Source organism: Bos javanicus, chromosome 1 (genome assembly GCF_032452875.1).
Source record: "Bos javanicus breed banteng chromosome 1, ARS-OSU_banteng_1.0, whole genome shotgun sequence".
In the NCBI taxonomy this organism is placed as follows: domain Eukaryota; kingdom Metazoa; phylum Chordata; class Mammalia; order Artiodactyla; family Bovidae; genus Bos; species Bos javanicus.
The window spans coordinates 130,437,799-130,459,535 of NC_083868.1; the positions used below are offsets into that span (position 1 = coordinate 130,437,799).

At 36.8% G+C, this 21,737-nt stretch overlaps 1 protein-coding gene and 1 pseudogene across 9 annotated transcripts in view; both read left to right on the forward strand.

Annotated features, from left to right (window-relative positions):
* Positions 1 to 21,737, forward strand: part of CEP70 (centrosomal protein 70) — an 87,510-nt gene that overhangs the window by 37,042 nt on the left and 28,731 nt on the right. For 7 of the 9 annotated variants that reach the window (XM_061420522.1, XM_061420533.1, XM_061420550.1 and 4 more), the window contains 5 exons: positions 2,111 to 2,280; positions 5,074 to 5,130; positions 15,773 to 15,857; positions 15,954 to 16,042; positions 17,544 to 17,618. In XM_061420522.1, coding sequence (XP_061276506.1) covers positions 2,111 to 2,280; positions 5,074 to 5,130; positions 15,773 to 15,857; positions 15,954 to 16,042; positions 17,544 to 17,618 — 476 coding nt within the window. Of the gene's footprint in view, positions 1 to 2,110; positions 2,285 to 5,073; positions 5,131 to 15,772; positions 15,858 to 15,953; positions 16,043 to 17,543; positions 17,619 to 21,737 lie in introns of those variants that run through there. The other 2 variants (XM_061420505.1, XM_061420560.1) reach the window with 2 other exon arrangements.
* LOC133249773 (large ribosomal subunit protein uL3-like) lies at positions 10,359 to 15,764 on the forward strand (annotated as a pseudogene).

A 21,737-nucleotide genomic window follows, 5' to 3' on the forward strand; every position in this document is an offset into this window, starting at 1 on the left:
GACATCTTAACAATATTAAGTCTTCCAGTCTATGAACACAGGATATTTTCCTAGTAATTTCTGTCTTCCGTTTCCTTCAACAACTTGTATAATATTCAGTGTATAATTCTTTTGCCTTCTTGCTTTATTCTTTCTTTTATTGTTTTTGATACTACTATACGTGGAATTGTTTTCTTGATTTTCTTTTTAAATTGTTCATTGTTAGTGTATAGACATAAAATTGATTTTTTGCATTGACTTTGTATTCTGGTGCTTTCTGAATTCATTTATTCTAATGGGTTTTTGGGTTTTTTTTTGGTGGACTCTTTAAGGTTTTCTGTGTTTTAGATCATATCATCTGCAAAGAGATAATTTTACTTCTTCCTTTCCAATTTGAATGCCTTTTATTTCTTCTTCATGCTTAATTGCTCTGGCTAGGACTTCCAGTACTATATAGAACAGAAATGGTGAATGCAATTATCTTTGCATGGTTCCTGATCTTAGAGGAAAGGTTTTCAGTCTTTTAATGTTGAATATGATGTTTTCATAGAATATGATGTTTTCATAGATGGCTTTTGTTGTGTTGAAGTAGTTTCCTTCTATTCCTAGTTCGAGTGTTTTTATCATGAAAAGGCATTGAACTTTGTCAAATGCTTTCTCTGCACTGGTTGAGATTATCATGTGTGTGTTTTTGTTTTTTTTTTTTCTCCTTTTATTTTGTTAATGTAGTGCATTACGTTGTTTTTTTTTTTTCCCATATGTTGAACCATTCCTGCATTCCAGGAATAATCCTACTTGGTAATGGTGTATAATCCTTTTAATATGCTGCTTAGAATTTGGTTTGCTAAACTCAGTTTGTTGCATTTTTGCATCATTGTTTAAATGATGGGATATCGGTTTGTGGTTCTCTTTTGCTTGTGTTGTCTGGTTTGGGTACTAGGGTAATGCTAACCTCATAGGATGTCTTAGGAGAGATACAAGTGATTCTTTTATATCATGCAACCTTGAAAAATTCAGTCATTCTAGTTTTAAGTCACCTGACTATAGATCTCCTGCCTGGCTCAGGGTGGGGCTGAGGCAGAGAATAAATTCTGGGTGTAGCTGGTGGTTACTGAGAGATGGTGTGGTACCCAGAAGCTTAGTCTTCTTTTTTCCCCTGAGGGTCTCTAAGTCTGTGCAAACTTCACACTATGGGTAGGAAAACATGTGCTTAGATGTGCACCTCTTCTGAAAGTAGTGTCTTAATATTGTGCAGATAGATGGGGATAGGGCTTCTCACTGAACTTTTTATAAAAAGTGTATTAATAATGATGATGCTGCTGATAATGACCTTTCAAAGGACCTAGAGGGATAGAAGCCATTGTTGTTCATTTGCTTAGTTGTGTCTGACTCTTTGCAACCCCATGGACTGCAGCATGCCAGGCTTCCTTGTCCTTTACCATCTTCTGGAGCTTGCTCAAACTCATATCCATTGAGTTGGTGATGCCATCCAACCATCTCGTCCTCTGTCATCTCCTTCTCCTCCTGCCTTCAGTCTTTCCTAGCATCAGAGTCTTTTAGGAAAACCAGGCCAGTGGTATTTCACTGAAGACAAAAGAGAGTATTCAGGATTTACATTCCCTTGCATAAATCTTGGGTGTATATATTATTTCTTAACAAATTCCTGATTATGCTGAGTGTGCAGTCTCCCACATTACATGAATGCCTAAGTTAATTAAACCATATGAAATCCTGAATTATCATTGATCATTTAAGAATCGTAATTTTAATTCTTGGTTCTTTTCAGGATCTTTAATATTGGCCCCTTCCTGATTATCATTTTCATCTAAACCTGTATATAAACTTAGTTTTACAAAGATTGAGTTCTTTTACTTATTATGTATCCTTAAATGCATGCGAGTATAAACAATATTTTCCCCATTTTATGCTGATTTTACTTGTTACAGTTTTTGCATTTATGATGTATCATTGTTCCTGGACCTTGTACCCATTTAAAAACAGCCTCCCTACTGAAGTTCTTGAATAAGACAGCTTCATAGAAATTGTGAGGATAGCTTTTTGTACAATATTGTGAGAACAGCATGTCTTAGATGTACATATTGTAATTTATTTTTTGAAAAATTTCTTACAGGCAAAATGTGAACATTATAAGATAAAACGAATGGAGCAACAAGAGACTATTGCTGCCTTGCAGAAGGATATCTATAGGTTAACACAGGAAGAAGAAGAACGCATTATCACTCAAAATAGAGTGTTTTCTTATCTCTGCAAAAGAGTTCCTCATACCGTCTTGGATAAACAGTAATGTTTGCTACATAAATTGATATGTAGCTAGACTCATCATTTTTTCAAAAATAGATTTCATCTTGGGTATGGTTTTCTCTCTTAAACTGGTGGAATCTTCCTCTTCCTCTTCTCTGCCCTTTTTTGTTTGTTTTAATGTCATTAACTTGTTGAAGAAAATGATTGGTTTTCCTGGAGAGGTACATGCTAGATTTGTCTATTTGCTTCCTTATGTCATTTAATTTATTCTTCTGTCTCCTGTGTTCCCTCTAAACTGGAAGTTAAATCTAAATTCAGATGCAAGTATTTTTGGTGACATACTTCATAGGTGATAATTTATTCTTCTAATAACATATATGTTTAGTAGAGCTTCTCTCAGGGATGCTAAGATTGTTCAGGGGTTTAAATAGCAACAATCTGATCCTTCTCCTATAAAATTTCCCATTCTCTTCTCATCTGATGGTTTCTCTCATTTATCTTGTTTGTAATTCTGCTATCCCTTTTTTTCTTTTTTTCTTGCTGGAGTTCTTCCATTAAGAAAAAGCACCTTTCCTATTGAGTAGGGACTGTCTGGTTTCCCTGTATGGTTTGTTACAGGGAAGGTAAAAGCGGTGCTCATTTCCTTCAGTTTAATTCTTATTTTTTAGAGTAAGCAGTTAATGATCAGTTGTAATAGTCTAGTTGGGAAATAACGCAGATCTAAAAAGAAAGAAGAGATACTGCAGAGATGGACAGGAATTGTCTATACCGATTGACTGTAGATGTTGAAAGAAGGAGAGAAGTCAAAGATAGCCAGATTTCAAGCTAGATTTGGGGAAAGGGACAGGAGGAGGATGGACTTATCTATGAACATGTACTTAGACATCTTCTGTCAGCCACATAGAGATATCATGCCTATTGTTGTTTAGTTGCTAAGTTGTGTCTGACTCTGCCACCCCATGGCCCTCCAGTTTCCTCTGTCCATGGGATTTCCTAGGCAAGAACACCGGGGTGGGTTACAGTTTCCTTCTCCAGGGGATCTTCCTGACCCAGGGATCAAACCCACATCTCCTGCATTGCAGATGGATTCTTTACTTCTGAGCTACTGGGAAGCCCCATCAGTCCTATAGTTAGAAAGACCCAACTCCATAGAGCTTTAAAGTTTAGACAGAGAAAGAAAAGGCAGAAGAGGAGTTACATTTGGGTGTCAGGCTCACTGAGGAACAAGAGTGTTTGAAGGAGAGGGTGGTGAGGAGTTTTATACGCCACCTCATCGGTTTGTGTTTGTCTTCCTACTGTCTTATTTGCTCAATTGCTAGTTTGACACATAGTAAGTCTTCCTTAAAAGTTTATTGACGGTAGAGGTAATAGTCATTCAGAATGAATGAAGTTTATCATGCAGGAAAAATAGAAATGGGATAGTAGCATTGGGGGAGGAGGGAGGTGAGAGGGTTTGTAAAGTATATAAAGGAAATTAAAGCATATTTGCAGAATAATATGAAAGCTGGAATGTGTTGGGATTGGGAAAGTTGAAGGGAAAAAATAATTCAAAAAAGTTATGATGTTAAAAGCACAACTGGTTGAATTAGTTCTGAAAAAAGGAGATTGATGAGTAATTTTCCCAAGACAAGAGTGAAATACTAAAAATTCTTGCTTTAAACAGAATAGTATGTGAAAGTGTAGTGTTATTTTATTTTTCTTTGAGGATTTTTTTAAATTAGAAAAGCACTGCATGTCTACAAAAATTCAAACTATAAAAGTGTATAAAATAATATATTATAAACCTGCTTACTTCTCCTAATTCCATATCCTGGAGATAACAACTTTTAACAGTTTGGTTTATGTTCTTCCTAGCGTTTCACAGCAATAGTACTGTTGACGTTTTGGGTGGGACCATTCTTCATTGTAGGGCATGATGAGCATTCATTTGTTCATTAATGAACTTTTAAGCATCTTTGCTCCCTCCGCAACTATTCAGTGTGACAACCAGTACCATCCCCAGTTCGGGTAATATTATCCCTCAGTTAAGAAGCCATATGGAGAACGCAATGGCACCCCACTCCAGTACTCTTACCTGGAAAATCCCATGGATGGAGGAGCCTGGTGGGCTGCAGTCCATGGGGTCACTAAGAGTCGGGCACAACTGAGCGACTTCACTTTCACTTTTCACTTTCACTCATTGGAGAAGGAAATGGCAACCCACTCCAGTGTTCTTGCCTGGAGAATCCCAGGGACGGGGGAGCCTGGTGGGCTGCCGTCTATGGGGTCGCACAGAGTTGGACACGACTGAAGCGACTTAGCAGCAGCAGCAAGAATCCATATAGTTAATTTTCAGTACATAGACTCATATACACCTACTTTCTTTAAAAAATAGTTATACATTTGGTTATGCAACATTAATTTTTTCCTACAAATTTACATTATCTCTTCTAATGCCTCCTCATTTTCTATAATATGGATGTGCCATTATTTAACTTTTCCCTTGTTGCAGAATGTTTACGTTGTGTCTGAGTTTTCACTCCTAATGAATTGAACAACTTTGTTCATCTTAAGTGATAGCCTTGGGCAAATGTTTCTGTAGGAGTGATTGTTAAAGGTAGACCTGTTTGATCAAGGAGAATATACATTTAATATGTTGAGATTTAATGTCTGTGGTTATTTAAAAATGTGTACATTAAAATTAAAATATATGGCATAGTGGGATACTTCTGGCAAAAATCACTTACCTTTTTTATGAATTTGCAGATATTTATCACTATAATATGAAATTGAATAGAGACAATAGTAAATGTTCCAATACCACATTTTGAAAATAACTCATCTGTTTTCTAGGTTGCTTTGCCTTATTGATTACTATGAATCTAAAATTAGAAAATTTCATAAACAAAGGTATGACTTGTCCTGTATTAAAATTTTGGAAGTAATTATCAAGTTGTGAATTACAACAAAAGTTTTTATGGCCTTTTGAAACATTAAATATGCTTTGAAAATCTACAGATATGTGTATAATTTACCTAATATGTAACTATAAATTCCTTTTTATAAAGAATCTTTTAAGACTGTACTTTACCACTTATGTTAAAATCCATTGTTTCATTTATATTAAAATATGTATATTTAATAATCACTAAGTATTGGTCACAGAAGAAATAGTATTTTTATTTTGTTGAGGTATTATGATTTGTTCTGCTGATGTCATCTAGCCACTAGATAGTTACTGAGCATATCAACACAGTGTGTAGGATTGGATTAGCTTCCTGCCAAAGTACAGCCTAATTAATTAGTATGCAGATTTATGAGATAAAGATAAAACATTATAGTGTAAAATCAAGTATATAGAATAAACCACAGTTATCACCTCTGATTAAAGCAATAAGGGTAAAATTTTAAATGATGGTCTTTGACTAACCAAAAATTGCTGAAAGATATCTAAGGCCAAATAATCTAAAGTACTTTAATATAAATATCTAAGGCTTTTAATATAAAGGCTATTTTGTTCCACTGTTTATAAATGGAACAGTTCTTTTAACAAATATTTATTTAAGCACCTACTTTCTGCCATGTTCTATTTTTAGTACTGAACAGATAAAATAGATAAACATCAAATAACTTCAGGGACCTTCTCTTTCAAATGAAGCTGTCTTTTAAGATGGTAGACATGGTGTTAGATTCTGTAGAGATAGGAAAATGTTTTGAACATGATTCTTAACCTCCTAGGAGTTTGCAGTCTAGTAAAGGAGATTAAATGTAAACACATTAATAGTTAAGAAAAATAATGTGAGACTTAAATATATATACTTATATATATTTAATATATATAATGCCCTAATATATAATGTCACAATAAAAGTAATTACTAAAAACTGTACAGTCAGTAATACAGGAGTTGATAACAGGAACAAATTGGTTTTGGATGGAGAAAACAGGGAAGCCATTACAAAATAGATGGGGGTTGTGCTTGAGCTTGAATAAGTACAATTTGGGAAAGCAGAAAGGCAAAAAAAAAAAAGACTGCTTGTATGCTATAAGCAAAAGTTCATAGATGTAAAAGAGTAGGCTTTTTAATGGCACTATAATTAAGCCAGTTTCTCTGAACTTTAAGGGATTTGTTGATATATTCATAGATAGAGGTAGTAACCTATGGAGAGCAGTCTTTCCCATAGAGGACCAAGAGTAAGCTATAAATGAACAAAAGACATCATTGGCCTTGGAAAGAAGGAAGGTACTGTTTCCTTTGATATAGAAAACCTGGGTAATGGGGTTGTAAGTATGTATATTAGGGTTCTAGCAAGAAACAGAACCAGTAGAATGTACACTTATATACAGAGAGTAAATTGTCTTAAAGAAATAGGTTCATGTGATTGTGAAGCTGGCAAGTCTGAATCTGTGAGGCTGGCATGCAAGCTGGAGACCCAGTGAAGAGTTGATGTTGCAGTGTTGAGGCTGAAGGCAATCTGGAGGCAGAATACCTCCCTTCTTGAAGGTTTCAATCTTTCCTTCTAAGGTCTTTAACTAATTGCACAGGGCTCACCCACATTGTGAAGAGTAATCTGCTTTATTCAAAGTCTATTGATTTAAATGTTTGTCACATCTAAAAAATAACCTCACGACAGTGTTTAGACTGGTGTTTAACCAAGTAGCAGGGCACCATAGTCTAGCCAAGTTCACACTAAAATGAACAGTCACAGTATGTCAGAGTGAAGAGAAGCAAAATGAAGAATTTCATAGCTTGAGAGGTTATAGATTGGTATGCTCACAGAAAATCAAAAATGAGTAAAGCAGGTTAGGTGGGAACTGTGCCAAACTGGAGAGCTGTCTTAAGGGGCCATTTATTATATACTCTAGCCAGTTGATGCCATGCAGTAATGTGAGCCCACTGTAGCTAAATCTGCTTTTTTGAGAAGTTAGAAAGTTCAGTTTATAAATGAAATCAGACTTTTAATGTTTGCAATTAACACTGAGTGCTCTTAAAAATATTATATGGTCCAGATTGAATATTATCTGCAACCTTTACTCTATATCTTTAGTAAATTCTAATGTAGATTCAGGAGTTGGATGACTTTTCCTGTAAAGGGCCAGACTGTATTTTAGGCATTTTAATCTGTATAGTCTCTCACAATAGCTCAACTCTGTTACAGGATGAAATCAGCCATAGACAATAAGTAAATGAATTGACATGTCCATGTTCCATAAAACATTAATTAAAAAAAAAAAACCTGCTGGCTGTGGCCTACAGGCAGCAGATTGCTGACCCCCAATCCAGTTGATGAAGAGAGCATTTGGGATTTGAAGTCAGAGTAGAGAAGATTTAGTGTAGCCATCTTTGAAATGTCTCAGGTAGAATGTGGTGTGAGAGATTGCCTCTGAAGTTACATAAACTGGGGTCCTCTAAATAAAAGGATTGAGGCTATTGCAGGTGGTGTTGAATTTGCTTGTCATGAGTTTATAGTGAACATCTGGGATTGAGGAATGAAATCTTGAAGGAAAAGAATTACTTTTTTGCTTAACAATCCCATCATCATGGACTAACTAAAGTGAAGTACTTTGGCTTGTACAAATTATGCCTAGGTCAGATACTTGGATTGAATGTCTCCCAGTTCAGTTCAGTTCAATTCAGTCACTCAGTCGTGTCCGACTCTTTGCGATCCCATGAACCGCAGCACGCCAGGCCTCCCTGACCATCACCAACTCTCAGAGTCCACACAAACCCGTGTCCATTGAGTCAGAGATGCCATCCAACCATCTCCTCCTCCGTCGTCCCCTTATCCTCCTGCCCTCAATCTTTCCCAGCATCAGGGTCTTTTCAAATGAGTCCGCTCTTACGGGAGAAAAGATATAGGAATAAATTAGCGACTGTGTTATACACAATATTCTCACAGATGAAAAAGCAGAAGTCATTTATACTTTGCAGTGATGAAGAGTCTATCCTAAGGAGAGGGTTTTTCATAGTTCATTGAATGAAGAAAACTTAACTGTCTCTTTTCTAAGAGTAAATAACTTGATAGATAGTAGCAACTTCAAGGTGTATTTTGAGATCTACTAGTAGGATATTGTTCTTGCCTGGAGAATCCCAGGGACAGCGGAGCCTGGTGGGCTGCCGTTTATGGGGTCGCATAGAGTCAGGCACGACTGAAGTGACTTAGCAGCAATAGGATATTAGTATCACCTGAAGAAGCAGGTGAGCTCTAAAAAGAGGGTATAAGAATTAACTGACAAGTATTATATTACTTGAAAGAAGTGAAAGAAAAGAGAAAATGAAGGAAGATGGGTTATGATTTGGAGGTCTAAGTAGGATAAATAGGAGGCACAGGAGAAGGATGTATGTACCTGTAGAGCTAAGGGAGCAAGACACAGGAAGAAGACAGATGGGACATGGGCCTCTTGCAGAGGTAGAAGCACTCTGCTTAACACCCTTTTTTAAAGGGCATTGTTGTGCAAAGTTTTTCTCATCGTGAAACGCAGAAAGTGATGTTTGTATACCACACTGGGGTAATTGGCTCAAGAACTCTGGCCAGTTGTCTTGAGTGCTTGGCATATTTGTAATATCTTGGCACAGCACACCTATGGCATACCACCTGGACCCTCTACTTTAGGGCACAGGCTTGAGAAGGCCTCCAGAGAGCTTGTGAAAGGCAGTTTCTGGATACCGTGGACTGGTTTTCCTTTCTGCCACCATACATGAGAAAACTTGGGGAAAGCAGAGGAAGTCGCAATCAAGGCAGCAGAAATTTGAATGCAAGTGTTAAGCAGTTGGAAGTCTTAGAAAACTGCAAACATGCTAAAATTTCTGAAACAGAGGAAAAGTAAGTTTTAAAATGATAGGTTCTCAGCTCTGTTACTTTACCTATTTTTCCTTTACCCAGTGTTAATATATCAACATAGATTAAATGGAATATATTGCTAGCTTTTTCTGTTGGTATTTCCCTGGCTTGGTAGATAGGATTAAGAACCAAGAAAAGTAACATAGGAATAACAACTACAAGATTCAGATTGAGTTTCTTCTGAGATGTTAGAGACATTTGAAAAGTTACCCCAGGGAAAATAGCTCTATAATGAATTAGTAAAGTGAAGTCTCCTTGTCTAATTCCATCCTTCTGTTTAGATAGAAAATTTTCAAGTGGTGTTGTGAAATGGAAGCAGGTAACTTTGAGGTTCACCTCTGATTGAACATGATTCAGATTAGGGAAGAATAAAATACAAGATTTCTCTAGTTTTGCTCTTTCTCTCTACCCGCAAGAAGCATAATGTTCAACACTGGGTCCCTCCTGGGGCTTCTGGAGGCCATTGGAGAAAGGGTGGGAGGAATTTGGCTGTGGGGATCCCATGTCCAAATGAGAATTGTGGATGTTTAAGATTATGTTTTTACTTCGAAAAACCCACAAAATCTGTCAATGCTAAATAAAGGACTCTAGGAAAATAAAGTGAGGATTCTTTACTGAAGCTCATTTCCTTTTAGGTCTGCATAAATTTAAAATTGGTCTCCTCTACTATATATATGTTAGGTTTCTCTTGAGAGAACAAGATAGCCATAATGGCAGGTATTTTAGAGTGTATATAGGAAATGATCTTGAGTACACAGGCTTTGAAGGTAGAGAGATTTCAGTTTGAATCTCATCAGTACTGCTTACTATTTGAGAGACTTTGAGCAAATTTAAATAACTCCTCTAAATGTTCCTCACCTAATAAATTGAAATACTTTACATAATACATCTATCTTTTTGTTGTTGTTTAGTCACCAAGTCGTGTCTGACTCTTTGTGACCCCATGGACTGTAGCCAGCTAGGCTCCTCTGTCCATGGGATTATCCAGGCAAGATTTCTGGAGTGGGTTGCTGTTTCCTTCTCCATACATCTATCTTAGTACTTTATATAGAAGCGACCCAGTATCCTTATTTGGTCATGGTCATTTGTTAAAGACTAGCATGTTTTAGAAGGTCTGAGAGAGATGTTAGTACAACTGTCTCAAATAGAAATGTAATGAAAACCACATATATAATTTTGCATTTTTCATGTAGCCAAGTTAAAAAGAAACCAGTGAAATACATTTTCATCTATTTAATATCTGAAATATTGCCATTTCAACATGTAATCAATGATATCATTGATTACATGATTTATACAACTGACTCATCTTTTTTAGAATAATTGGTTTGACTGAATTAAGGATTAAAAACTATACCCAACTTAAATTCACTAACTTCTGTTTAATTCAGAAGGATGTTGCAAAATTGAAAAGCAACTCTAAATCTATCAGTAGCCAGAAACTTCAAACTTTGAAATTTTCTTGTAGTTTTACAACCAATTTATTTGCACTGTGGATTAAAACAAAAATCTCATATTATTAATATTAGAAAAACATGTATGAAGTCAATATTGATTTGTATTATAAAGTTTCATTTCAGTGTAAATTCTCATAACCTATTAGCTAGACACAAACATGCCTTTTTTTCTTTGGAGCTTCAAATTTTGCTTACTCATATATAGAGTGATACGAGTGAGAAGGCTTCCCTGGTAGCTAAGTTGGTAAAGAGTCTGCCTGCGGTGCAGGAGACCCAGGTTTGATCCCTCGGTTGGGAAGATTCCCTGGAGAAGGAAGTGTCAAACCACTCCATTATTGCCTGGAAAATCCCATGGACAGAGGAGCCTGGTGGGCTACAGTCCATGGGTCACTTGAGTTGGACATGACTTAGTGACTACACCACTACCACACCATTTTTTGTGTTTGAGCATTTGGTAAGTACTCTTTTTCCAAGAAAATTTTGAATTCAGGTTAACAGTATAGTTAGTCTTTATAACTTTTCCATGACTCAACCAATAAGCATTGACAAAAAACACAAAAGATGGTTAAAGTCATTGTTTTCTGTTTGTTTCAATGGTCCTACAAAGTGGCGTCGCATTTATACATGTGCTGTATAATTTTAACAACTGAATTCATGACATTCACAGTCTGTTTCAAAAAACTAGCAGATTTCCAATATGTCTTATACAGTATAGCAAAACAGTAAGACTGCAAAAGCAGTCTTTTAAAAATCCTAGTAAATCTAAATTTCTGATGTTACAGAGCTACCTTCTGTTGTGGAAAAATGAAAAAGGTTGTTTCATATCTTGGTGAAATTCTTCTTTGATAGATATATAAAATTCAAAGGTGTGCCATAAGTCAGATTTTTTTTTAAAGCCTCCAATTGTCAACATTTCTTAATAAACCTGGAGGTCCTCCGATGACGGACATCCCCACAGTGTTAATTGAGCATTTGATTCATCTAAAAATAAATGTAATTTTAAAAATTAAATCAGTTGCTCTTTGGTATTATAAGAAAGGTCTTGTATTCTCCAGGCAGTTGTTTGTGGGCTTGATTGAAGATCTTTCCTTTTTTTTTATAAAAATGTTTTAGTTATTTTCTCATAATTTTGCAGCAAAATTTTCATAGGAAATAATTTATTTCATGTAAGAATAGTTTCTATTTTTGTGTAAGACCTCAAAATGTTTTGTTACTAGCCAAAGTTATAAGCTCAGATTTTGCTAAAAACTTACTTTAGAAGTTTTTTTGTGTGGTTAATTTTGATTTTAGTGACTTTGATTCTCTTTTGACTGTTGAGAGGAAATTTCTTAATGTATCATGTATTTGCTGAAAATACTTTCCTATCATTATCTACTTTATTATTCTAAAACATTTTTATTTAACAACTTTTTAAAATAACAGCTTTACCTCTACCAGCAGCTTCTGACGGCAGGATGTCTCACAGGAAGTTCTCTGCTCCCAGGCACGGGTCCCTGGGTTTCCTGCCTCGGAAGCGCAGCAGCCGGCACCACGGGAAGGTGAAGAGCTTCCCCAAGGATGACTCTTCCAAGCCCGTTCACCTCACTGCCTTTCTTGGCTACAAGGCTGGCATGACTCACATTGTGAGGGAGGTTGATAGGCCAGGGTCCAAGGTGAACAAGAAGGAAGTTGTGGAGGCTGTGACCATCGTGGAGACTCCGCCCATGGTGATTGTGGGCATCGTGGGTTACATGGAGACACCCGGAGGCCTCCGGACCTTGAAGACCATCTTTGCTGAGCATATCAGCAACGAGTGCAAAAGGCGCTTCTACGAGAACTGGCATAAGTCTAAGAAGAAGGCCTTCACCAAATACTGCAAGAAGTGGCAGGACGTAGATGGCAAGAAGCAGCTTGAGAGGGACTTCAGCAGCATGAAGAAGTACTGTCAGGTCATCCGTGTCATTGCCCACAACCAGATGCGCCTGCTTTCTCTGTGCCAGAAGAAGGCCCATCTCATGGAGGTCCAGGTGAACGGAGGCACTGTGGCTGAGAAACTGGACTGGGCCTGTGAGAGGCTTGAGCAGCAGGTCCCTGTGAGCCAAGTGTTTGGCCAGGATGAGATGATTGATATCATTGGCCAGGATGAGATGATTGATATCATTGGGGTGATATCATTGGGGTGATCAAAGGCTACAAAGGTGTCACCAGCCATTGGCACACCAAGAAGCTGCCCCATAAGACCCACCAAGGGCTGCGCAAGGTTGCCTATATTGGGGTGTGGCATCCTGCCTGGGTGGCCTTCTCTGTGGTTTGGGCTGGGCAGAAAGGCTACCATCACCGCACTGAGATGACAAGAAGATCTACAAGATTGGTCAGGGCTACCTCATCAAGGACAGCAAACTGATCAAGAACAATGCCTCTACTGATTACGATCTGTCTGACAAGAGCATCAACCCTCTGGGTGGCTTTGTCCACTGCGGTGAGGTGACCAATGACTGTCATGCTCAAAGGCTGCATGGTGGGAACCAAGAAGTGAGTGCTCACTCTGCGCAAGTCCTTGCTGGTACAGACCAAATGGCGGGCCCTGGAGAAGATTGACCTCAAATTTATTGACACCACCTCCAAATTTGGTCATGGTCGCTTCCAGACTGTGGAGGAGAAGAAAACCTTCGTGGGACCACTTAAGAAGGACCGAATTGCAAAGGAAGAAGGGGCCTAATAAAACAGATTGTATAGCTGGTAGAATCGCAATAAAATTATTTTCCAGTGGGGAAAAAAAATAAAATAACAACTTTATTGAGATTAATTCACATGCCATGAAATTCACCATTTTTAAGTATATGATTGAGTAGTTTTAGAATATTCACAAATTGTGTCACCATATCTGCAATCAGTTTTAGAACATGGGCATCATCCACTGAGAAACAGAAAATGCCATACCCATTAGCAGTCATTCTCTGCCCTGAGCCCCTTTTTTGCTGCAACCCAACATCACAAAATATGCAATTCCATTACATGAAATGTCCAGAATATGCAATCCATAAAAAAAAGAAAATAGATGAGTAGTTGCCTAGGAACTGGATTGTAGTGGAGTAGGGACTTAGGGTAGAGAGTACATGGAAAGTAATTGCTAATGGGAAGGTGTTTCTCCATGGGTGATGAACATGTTCTAAAATTGATTGTGGAGGGACTTCCCTGGTGCTCCAGTGGTTAAGACTCCCTGCTTCTAATATAGGGTGCATGGATTTTAGTTCCCCTTGGTTGGGGAACTAAAACCCCATGTGCTGCGTGGCATGGCCAGAATATAAATAAAATTGATTGTGGAGATAGTGACACAACTTTATGAATATCCTAAAGTGATATCTCAAAGGACTAATGATTAGTGTCTTTTATATGTTTACTGTCCACTTATATGTTTACAGTAGGCATTTTGGGGAAATGCCTGCTGATGTCCTTTGCCCATTTTTAAATTGAGTTTCTTGTCTTTTTGTCAGATTATGAGTTATTTATTAATTCTGGATACAAATTCTTTATCAGGTTTGCAAATATTTTACCCCATTCTGTAAATTTTCTTTTTTTTCCCCCCTTGATGATGTCCTTTGAAGCTCAGAAGTGTTTTACTTTTCATGACCTCCTGTTTATCAGTTTTTTTTTTTTTCATCTCTTCTGAACCAACAGCTTTTCCAATTTGTTCTGCAGTAAATTATGTAGCATTCATCAGGAAATTTGTGACACATTCTTTCAGTCTCTTTTGTTTACTATTTCAATTATTTTACTGTCTCAGATGTTATCTCCACTTGATTTATTTTATTTTATTTTTAAACTTTACAATATTGTATTAGTTTTGCCAAATATCGAAATGAATCTGCCACAGGTATACCTGTGTTCCCCATCCTGAACCCTCCTCCCTCCTCCCTCCCCATACCCTCCCTCTGGGTCATCCCAGTGCACCAGCCCCAAGCATCCAGTATCGTGCATCGAACCTGGACTGGCGACTCGTTTCATACATGATATTATACATGTTTCAGTGCCATTCTCCCAAATCTCCCCACCCTCTCCCTCTCCCACAGAATCCATAAGACTGATCTATACATCAGTGTCTCTTTTGCTGTCTCGTACACAGGGTTATTGTTACCATCTCTCTAAATTCCATATATATGTGTTAGTATACTGTATTGGTGTTTTTCTTTCTGGCTTACTTCACCCTGTATAATAGGCTCCAGTTTCATCCACCTCATTAGAACTGATTCAAATGTATTCTTTTTAATGGCTGAGTAATACTCCATTGTGTATAGGTACCACAGCTTTCTTATCCATTCATCTGCTGATGGGCATCTAGGTTGCTTCCATGTCCTGGCTATTATAAACAGTGCTGCGATGAACATTGGGGTACACGTGTCTCTTTCCCTTCTGGTTTCCTCAGTGTGTATGCCCAATAGTGGGATTGCCGGATCATAAGGCAGTTCTATTTCCAGTTTTTTAAGGAAGTGTTTAACAGAAGAATATTTTACACTGCTTCACCTTTAAAATTTTAATTAAAATGAAATAGAATTAAAATGGCTAGTTGGATTAGCATATTTCAAGCACTCATTGCCTGTATGTACCTAGTGTTTACCGTCTCGGACAGCCCAGTATTAGTGTTATCAGCTTTAAAAACATTAATACTGATTTGCGAGTACTTCGTAGCTCACACAATGTTTTGATGTCTTTTATTTACTTTTAAAACCAATTTTGTGAGGTAGATGTGATAGAAATTATCTCTGTTCTACAGATGAGAAGAAAAATTCTAAGAGACTGACTTACCCAAATAATACAACTCATTAATGAAGATGTCAAGACTTAATCAGGGCCACTAAATTTGTGGCCTTGTCCACTTATACTCTGTATTTTTTGATATAGTTTTTTGTGATCTAAAAGTACTGGAAGGAGAAAACAATATTATTTGTTCATTCAACAAGTGTTTTTGTACTCCTTCCTCAGCCCTCTATTCTGGGCAGTGAGATACAGTGGTGAACAAGACAGACAAACTTCTGGTTTGCATGGATCTTAAATTCCAGTTAAGGCATTAGTGAGCAAATGTATACTGTAGTACTAGTTAATAAGTAATATGTTCTAATACAATTTTCTGTAAGAGTAAGTAGGAAATTTGGTTTAAGTTTTAGTTTATGTTGAGGTTATCAAGCCCTTATTGTATTGATTTAATTTTTGTTAGCTAGATTTTTTTTCCTTTGGAGATAATTTTTTCATAAATTCACTACATATATTTTTTCATAGACTATATAAAGAAGATGAAAGTCAGTCAGAAGAAGAAGATTATAGAAGCCTGAGTGCATCACCCACTTACAACGGACTTCTAATGGTATGGGGGACTATAAGATTGATAAATACTTTTTAATAAAGTAAAATAATAATCTAATCTCTTAGGAAAGTTAACTGTTTATTAACTATGTTGCAGTCATTACAGAATCAACTCAAGGAATCAAAAACTAAGATAGATGTACTTTTAAGTGAAAAGCTCAATCTTCAAAAAGAGTTGGAAACCAGGTGAGAGAAACTTGTCATTTTTAACTTTTATTTAAGCAAATAGTGGAATTTTGAATGTTAAATCAGTCATCCTATCCCCTTTACTCTAAAACTAATGTTGGGGATCTCATATTTGTATACTCATTTTAGTCATTAGTCTCTCATATGGTAGAAAGAACAAAAATACATATATAAGCAAGGGGAGTGAGAAAATAGGAAGATAAAACTGGCTAGGAACTCAGAATAGATTTAGCCTATGCCAGTAGGGAACTCAGAATAGATTTAGCCTATGCCAGTAGGTTTCCGTTTCACAAATTATTTTTATTTTAATTTTTTTCCAAATTACTTTAGAATGTCTTATTTCATCATATACATGTGTTGTGGGAAGGGAGAAACATTTTAAAGTTTAAATGGCATACAACAGAAAGGTTTATTTATATACAAGCATACTACCACAGAAGGAAGGCACTCTACATGTTGACAGAAAGTAATAATGAATGTACACTGTTGAGACTTTTCATTAAATATTGTTGGATACCTATTGTAAGTTAGACATGGTCCTAAGTTCTGATATTGTATATAACAAACAAAACAAATGTCTTGTTCTTGTAAAGCTTATACTTCAATGGAGAGGAAACTGATACCTATAATAAAAAACCATTTCTGTAAGGTTTAAAAGCCTGCCACATAGTAATGTGTAAATTTATGGTTATATAAATATGAGGGGAAAATTTGTAAAACATGCATGGGAATAATGAACAGTGAATTTGAGCTAGTGGTTACCTGTGGTATGGGAAGTGAAAGTGAAAGTTGCTCATTTGTGTCTGACTCTTTGTGACCTCATGGACTATACAGTCCATGGAATTCTCCAGACCAGAATACTGGAGTGGGTAGCCATTCCCTTCTCCAGGGGATCTTCTCAAACTAGGGATCAAACCCAGGTCTCCCTCATTACAGGCAGATTCTTTACCATCTAAGCCACAAGGGAAGCCCTAGAATACTGGAATGGGTAGCCTATCCCTTCTCCAGCAGATCTTCCCAACCTAGGAATCGAACTGGGATCTCCTGCATTGCAGGTGGATTCTTTACCAGCTGAGCCACCAGGGAAGCCCATGATATGGGAAGGAGAGAGCAATGGCAGTAATTAGGGACACGGAGTTTGAAGTAGCTGTATAGGGTTTTAGTTAAAAGATTTTAAACAGATTACTATTCAGCTTTGATAAAGCTTGAGGCATGGACACACCACTATTTGTTTTACTCTATTCTTGTTTGTGCATTTGAGATAATTCACTATAAAAGCAAGTAATAGGTTAATAACAATGAAAGTGGGTAGAAAGTTTTGAATAGGGGATACACAGAAGAAGAAAGCCAGTGGCCAATAAATACCTCATTAGCAATTATGAAATATTTTAAGAATTTTTAAGCATATTTATGACAAGTAATAGAGTATACTTTATTATTAAATATCTTTATAGTTTTATTAAGTAAATTGAATGTGTTCAACATGATTTATTTTCTACAGGCCCACACAGCATGAATTAAGACTTTATAAACAGCAAGTGAAGAAACTGGAGAAAGCCCTGAAGAAAAACATCAAGTAATTATATTTTACCATAGTTACAAATTTATTAGGATTTTATATCTTATTATTTATTTTTATTAACCTGTCAATTTACCTGATAGTGGCTGTGGCTTAAAATTACCAGGTTGATGGGCAGGGCAGGGGGGTGGGGGGTTGAGGGGTATGTGTGGAGAAGACTTTAAAAAGGGGTATTTCTGGTTCCACAGTTTAAAAAGTTTCTACTGTAATGGATTTGGCTATATATTCATCTTAAATAAGAACAAGGAAAAGGTAATTGTCTGATATAAAAGGCAAATATTTTAATAAGTTGACTTTGGAAGTCATGGAGAAATTGCAAGAGAATCATTGAAATTAGAGGTGACAAGGCCCAAATTTTTGTTGGTGGTAGTGATGACCTGAATCATAGCCTTATCGTATATTAAAGCTTAAAGAATCAGAATGAATGCAGTGAGCCATTCATATCCACCACTTCTCTTTTATGACTTTGAAAAACACATACTCACAGGAATTTCAGCAAGTTGGTCCTCAAATAGTGATAGTATTTTCTGAAGATTAGCTATGTCTACTCTTTGATTCAAGGGAATGGGACTTGAAGTAGTGTGGTGAGCATGGGGATGAAATATTTTAAAAATGATATGAGTTAATATATGCATTAGATGTATTAAATCAGTTGTATTAGCCTATGTTGATTCAATTTTCAGTGACAGCTACATTTTCTTTATGGTAACACATGCCACAGTGAAAGGCAAGTATTCTGGCCATCCAGGAATTACATATTGAGTTAAGATAGTAGGGAAGGAAAACTAAAAAAGAGAAATGGAAGGTTCAGAAAGTTTGCATTCATTCATTCAATTGGATGCTTGGGGATGCTTAGGGCTGGTGCACTGGGACGACCCAGAGGGAGGGTATGGGGAGGGAGGAGGGTTCAGGATGGGGAACACAGTTATACCTGTGGCGGATTCATTTCAATATTTGGCAAAACTAATACAATATTGTAAAGTTTAAAAATAAAATAAAATAAATTTTTTTCCCTTCCTACTATTGCTTAACATTTTAGGTACTTATAGTACCTCTTCCTATCTGTTTGGCATTCTAGATACTGAAATTACAGTGGTAAACCAAAAAGAAAGGTTCCTGTTCTCATGAATCTTATGTAAAGGGCAATGAAAAAAATAAGACAATTTTGATATAGGTAAAAATGTGTTAGTCGCTCAATTGTGTCCAACTCTTTGCGACCCCATGGACTGTAGCCCACCAGGCCCCTTTGTCCATGGGGGTTTTCCAGGCAAGAATGCTGGAGTGGGTAGCCATTCCCTTCTCCAGGGGACCCAGGGATTGAACCCAGGTCTCCTGTATTGCAGGCAGATTCTTTACCATCTGAGCCAACAGGGGAGCCCCTATAGTGTAAGTACCAAAGGTAAAAATAGTGTGAGAGTTGCTATTGTACAAGTTTGGACAAGAGGTGGTGGTGACATGGTCAAAGGTGGCAGGAGTGGAGGTGGTAAGAAGTATTTGGAATATTGGAGGTAGAATTTGATGATCAGACTTGGTGATGGATTGAGGATAGATTAGGGGTATAGGCAGTTGAGGGGAAAAAGATTAACACGCAAAAAGATTAAAAAAAAAAAAACTTAATCAGGACTAATTTTTAGTCCTGAATAACGAAGTAGTTGTTGGAACATTAACTGAGATAGGAAAATTGGTTAAGGAGCAGCTGAGAAGAGGAATATGTAAGGTGGACAAAAAGTCAGAGGAGAAAGTGTAGAGGAGGAAAACTTCACAACCCTCTTAGAGTCTCAGGCTGGGCCTGAAAATTAAACTGACAAAGACAGATTAACATGAAAAAAGTATAAGTTTATTTAATGTAAGTTTTACCTGACCTGAGAAGAAATGAAGACTTGAAGAAACAGTTAAGTCTGAGCATTTTAATACTAGGTTTGATGAAGAGTGAGTGGAAAGTTGGAAAATGTAATAATACAAAAGGGTGTAAGCTGAGGGTAATAAACCGGGGAAAGTTCGGATTTCGCTTCTTCAGAGACAAAGATGCTTCTTTGCCCTGGGGTACAAGGAGGGCAGCTTGTTACCCTCCTTGAGGGTACCCTCACAGGATATCCTGGTCTGCTTCAGGGAAAAGCGAAGAGGTCAGAGAGTTCTTCCTGCATGCATCAATTCTCAAGTTCCTTCTGTTTAAAAGTTTCTTATGTTAAAATGATACATTTTGTTTTTGTTTTGGCCACACCATGTTGCTTGTGGGGTCTCAGTTCCCTGACCAGGGATTGAACCTGGGGCAAGGCAGTGAAAGCCTGGAATCCACTGGGCCACCAGGAACTCCCTTAAAATGGCATATTTTGGAGTGGCATGTCCTGATCCCCTTCAATGGACTTTTATTGACCTCAGTGTATCAGTGAACATACATACACACATAAATGCTTACACATATATTCATAGAGATACCTAGTCATTCCTCATTATTTGCAGATTGCATATTTGTGAATTTGCCTACCTGCTGTAATTTATTTTTAATCCTCAAATAAGTCGTGGTGGCACTTGCACAGTTATTCATGGACATGCCCAGTATACACATTTTCAGCTATTGAACAAGGTGATACTCTGCCTGCATTTCCGCTTTCATGGTGTAAAGAGTCATTGTTTCTGTTGTCACATGCCACTTGTAGTTTTCCATTTTTTGCTTTTTATTGGTGATTTCTCCAAGATGGTCCCAAGCACAGTGTTGAAGTACAATCTAGTGTTCTATTCACAAGAAGGCTGTGATGTACCTTACAGAGAATATATATGTGTTAGAGAAACTTAATTTAGGCATAAGTTATGGTGCTGTTAGCTATGAGTCCAATGTTAATGAAACAGCAATATTAAAAAAGATGTCTTTAAACATTAACACACGTAAAACAAGGTTATATATTGATCAGTTGAGGAAAATGTGACCAGAGAGGCATGCAGGAACCTGATCCTGTATTTCCCCTAGGAGCAGTGATTCAGTCCTCACTAATTCAGTGTATACAGTTCTTTATTGAATATAACTGCCATGAATAATGAGAATTTACTGTGTATATATTTTTTGTTGTTCATTTGTGCTGTGGTTTTTAGAGTGACTTTTCTCTATTAGACTTTAAAATTGTGATTTAGAACCAATCCTAGCTATATTTTTCTGTTGAATTTTGAAGAAATGATTTGTGTTTTTAGAAATTTATATTTGAAATTTAAATGTCTATAGTATCTAGATGTGAAACAGAATTAAGAATGTTAGATAACTTGCCCATATTGCACAGGTGGCTTGTGGAAGAATTGGAAAGAAATCAGACCCACACCTAAGCATTTGGACTCTCAAGCTCACACTAATAATTAAAACCAAGCAAAAACCCAATGAAAAAAACTTTTTTAATGTAAAACTTCAAATTTTTATTTTTTGCAGGGGCAGAGGTAGAATTTTTGTCAAGGAACTACTGATGTTAAGGAAATAATTAGAAATAAAAATGTGTCAACCCAGTGAATATTCTCCACATGTGTAGGGAAAAAAAGAAACAGTTTTATATAACAGTTGGAATAAATATTGAGCCAGACTGCGATGTGCATTAGAGGCAGTATGCTAAAGAGGTTGCAAAGACAGAAGGAAATCTCATCCTTTAATTATATCTTGTGACAAGGGGGAGGTTACAACTCAGAGCCAGGATCCTAGGTTAAGCTCCAATAGGGAAAAGGAGACAAGGCACCCTCTTCCTTGATGTCCTTATTTCAAAGAGATGGTTCTAAGGCTCCCAAGACACTGCTAATTTTAAGCAGGAGGCTTATTTAAATTTTAACAGAATCTTCATACTTAGAAAGGATTTACAACTACAGGTTTTCTAAAGGAAATGCTACAAGAAAAGGAGGGGAAAGTCTCTTTCCCTTTTATAACCAGAGAAAATTAAATTTTTTCTTTAGATCTGTACTTCTCAACTAATCAATCTTCAATATCAAATGATACTAATTTAACATGCAAAAGCTTGTTTGAGCTAATATTATAAGCAAGTTGGTTATGAAGTTCTGTTGCTAGGAAGTAATCAAATAGATCTGCCAGTGCAAGATAGCCAAAGGTACTACACTAATGCTATTTAATTTTTTCAGTGGTATTTATAT